Source organism: Lupinus angustifolius, unplaced genomic scaffold (assembly GCF_001865875.1).
Source record: "Lupinus angustifolius cultivar Tanjil unplaced genomic scaffold, LupAngTanjil_v1.0 Scaffold_61_1, whole genome shotgun sequence".
Lineage (NCBI taxonomy): Eukaryota > Viridiplantae > Streptophyta > Magnoliopsida > Fabales > Fabaceae > Lupinus > Lupinus angustifolius.
Window position 1 is genome coordinate 190,462 of NW_017723019.1, and position 3,691 is coordinate 194,152.

Here is a 3,691-nt window from a genome sequence, read left to right on the forward strand (position 1 = left end):
AAAAATTATTTATAATAGAGAAACCCGCGGGTACCCAGAAATACCCGCAAATACCCGCTCACGGGTACCCGTACGGCTACGAACGGGTATATGTATTACTCTTCTATTTTGAAACGGGTAGCGGGTAGCTACTACCCGTGCCCGCCCGTGCCCGTTGCCATCCTTAGTTTGTAGCATGTAAATATAAGCATGTAGTGGTAATTTTATAACAATGAAGATAACTAGAGTTAGTAAAACTAGTTTTTAAACTATATTAAATTTGAAAATGTAACTAGAAAGTACATATAATATTTAATTAAATATTTAATCGTTTTCAATTTTTTGTTAATTAATAATTATCTCTCTGTGTAACTAGAAAGTACATATAATATTTAATTAAATATTTATAAATAATATTATATTAAAACATAAATCAAGTGAGAAGAAAGGTGAGAGGTAACATTAGACATTAGACAACAGTAAAAAAATAATATGATTTTTAGTTAAGGGTGAGTGATATAATATGTTAAAATATGAAGTGAAGAATTGATAGACAAATTGTTAAAAGATCCTTATATTTTCAGAATTAATGTAATATGTCACTTCAAGTAGATATATGAAAACTAAAACAACTATAAATTCTCTCAAATTTTTATTCACCGGACAATTTTAATGACTTATTAACCGAATGAAAAAATTACAAAAGTCACAAAACTGCATTATTGTGCTGCCAAATAATGCTTCCATTGTCAAAAATTGAGTCAATCCTCACCTTAAAATAGAATAATGGTATAAACCGTGGTAAAAAATTTAAAGAACAATACTTAAGGTAGCTTTAAGTTCTCTTCAATTTTTATTTATTGAACGATTTTAGTAGCTTATTAACAGTGGTAAAAAAATTAAAACTGGATAAAAACTACATTATAATGTTTCTGAATAATGCCATTGTCAAAAGGTGCACTGCAAGAATTCTCATCTTAATTGAGAATAATATAACTTTTTCCAAATTGGGATAAAAATATATGTGCAGCTCATAAATGTTTTTACCAATAAAGAATTAATATATTTAGAAAAAGGAAAATGATATATTCTCCTACTATATCCTCCTATTAATCTTCTTACCCATAAAAAGATAAATGTATCACAATAAATACTTTAATCATTAATGTGTCACTTTTTTGTAGGTATAAGAATTAGTAGGAGAATATAACAATACTAGAGAATCACATCAATCACCTACCAAAATACAAAAGATGAAAAAGAAAATTGGTCAAAGCAAAATTTTAAGAGAATTGGATCGCTTTGATTGCATATATCGGAAGTACAAAATTAACAGCGGACCTCTTTTGGAAACGCACACAGGTTAAAATGCAATGCATCTACCAAATACAATTTTAATGCTCTAATAACACTAATCCCCAACAGCCACAGCCTCATAATTCTCACTATATATACAACATTATATTCCTCACCCTTGCCCTTCATTCTTTGCCTTCTCTCTCCTAATATCAGATCAGGTAGCTATTAGCATTTCAAACCTTGTGCCACGGTAATGGGTTCTTCTACCCATGGATTTCTAGGCCTTATGCTTTTGGTGATAACCATGTTGATGCTTCAAGCTACGGCACACACATTTTATGTTGGTGGCAAGCACGGGTGGGTGCCTAAGCCAAAAGAAAGGTACAATAAGTGGGCTGAAAGAACTAGGTTTCAAGTCAATGACACTCTCCGTAAGTTACTTCCTTTTTATTTTATTTTTATGTCTAAATGTTTAATGTTTAATACCTTTTATCTCAACAGATGTTAGGATGTTTCAATTTTTTTATCAATTACATGCTGAAAACCCCATGTTTAATGCTGAAAACCCCAATGTTTAATACCTTATACCGATGTTTCTTTATTAAATGAAAATGTTATAATATCATACAACATGAATTCACCGCACAAAATATAACATACATGACTAAATAGTTAATTATGTTTGTAATAGAAGTTAAATAATTTTTACCATAATATTAACTTCATCCTGCATTATGTTCATCATCTGGTTACTGCTTTACTCTTTGATTCAGATACCTCTATCATCTCTGCCATTAATATTTTTCATGAGATCCTTTGTACACAAAACTATACTTAATTTTTTACTGTTGCTGGTGGTGCGGTTTTATTATATTAAAATGTGATGGTGGGAAGTATTAAATCTACATATTCATCTAATCGTTTAAGATTTTATTAAATCTACAAATATTATATTATATTGAATATTAAAGTTTGAATTCCTTATAATGGTTTGATAGTTACTTTTTTCAAAAGAAATAGGTCTTTTCCTCTAAATATTTTTTATTGTATCAAAAAAATATTAGTTATAATTTTAAATTATGGGGACCATAATTGAGTGAGAAAAATTTATACACTGAAATCTTAAAAAAATTAAAATATTATGATATAATATATAATTTATATTTAATTGTTAGTGACAAATGAATGAAACTTCATCATTATGATCTATAAAAATGTATATATATATTAAATTTGTAACTTTTGTATGTATATTGTATGCTAAATAATGTTGGTTATTATCGGATTTATTGTCACAAGTATTGTTGTCGCTTACTCTCCATAATCACATTTATGAATTATGACCATAATCACTATATTTCTCACACCTGTTGGAAATGCAATATAACTGACTACAATTAAAAATCGTGACGGTGATGTTAATTTCTCTCTGGAACCGCAATTATAATTAATTTATCATCAATGATATTTTATTATTTTTTTGGGTTGTGGGGTTACCCCAAATTGGCATGCAGATTTCAAGTTCCATGAAAAGCATGATTCAGTGCTGGTGGTGGATAAAGAATCATACTTGAAATGCAAAACAAAGCACCCAATCCACAAATTGGGCGGCCATGGCCATTCAGAGTTCAAATTGGATAGATCTGGTCCCTTCTACTTCATCAGTGGCAGATCTAAGCATTGCAGACGTGGTCAGAAACTCATCGTCGTTGTCTTGGCTTTGAGCCACCACAAACATCCTTCCCATCCACCTCATCATGCACCTCATCATGCACCATCTCATGTACCATCCCACGCACCTCACCACGCACCATCCCACGCACCTCACCACGCACATCACCATGCACCTCATCATGCACCATCCCATGCTCCTCATCATCATGCACCTCATCATCATGGACCTCACCATCATGCACCACATCATGCACCTCACCATCATGCACCGTCCCATGCACCTCACCATCATGCACCGTCCCATGCACCTCACCATCATCCACCGTCCCATGTACCTGCTAACGCACCATCCTCCGTACCTCGTCATGCACCAGCTTCGGGTCCTGCTCATGCACACTCCTGGTCACCTGTTCACGCTCCGGCACCGGGTCCTTCCAGTGCGGCTTCATCGCGGTTTGGTGGTTCGGTTAGTGTCGCTATGGGACTTGGCATTTGGGTAGTTTTGGTCCTCTCCAGCTTTATTTAGTTAATTACAGTTTGTGTTGGTATTGGTTTGTAAGGTTATTTAAACCTTGTTGTTCTTTTCTTCGATGTTTCAGTGTATTGAACTATGTTTTATGGGACCGTATTTTACAGTTTGAACTTTGAATTAAGGTGAATTGTTTTATTTGTTATGAATAAGGATTCTCTCATGATGGAATCCTCTTCTCTACCGAATGAAAATAGTAACAGCTATTAT

The 3,691-nt window shown here is 33.0% G+C and overlaps 1 protein-coding gene across 1 annotated transcript; it reads left to right on the forward strand.

The window, feature by feature from the left end:
• Nucleotides 1-1,466: 1,466 nt before the first annotated feature.
• LOC109339210 (early nodulin-like protein 3) lies at nucleotides 1,467-3,478 on the forward strand. Its single transcript, XM_019576625.1, has 2 exons — nucleotides 1,467-1,709; nucleotides 2,793-3,478. Exons 1-2 carry the CDS (start codon nucleotides 1,532-1,534, stop codon nucleotides 3,476-3,478), a joined length of 864 nt encoding a protein of 287 aa, XP_019432170.1. The 5' UTR covers nucleotides 1,467-1,531.
• The last annotated feature ends 213 nt before the right edge of the window (nucleotides 3,479-3,691 follow it).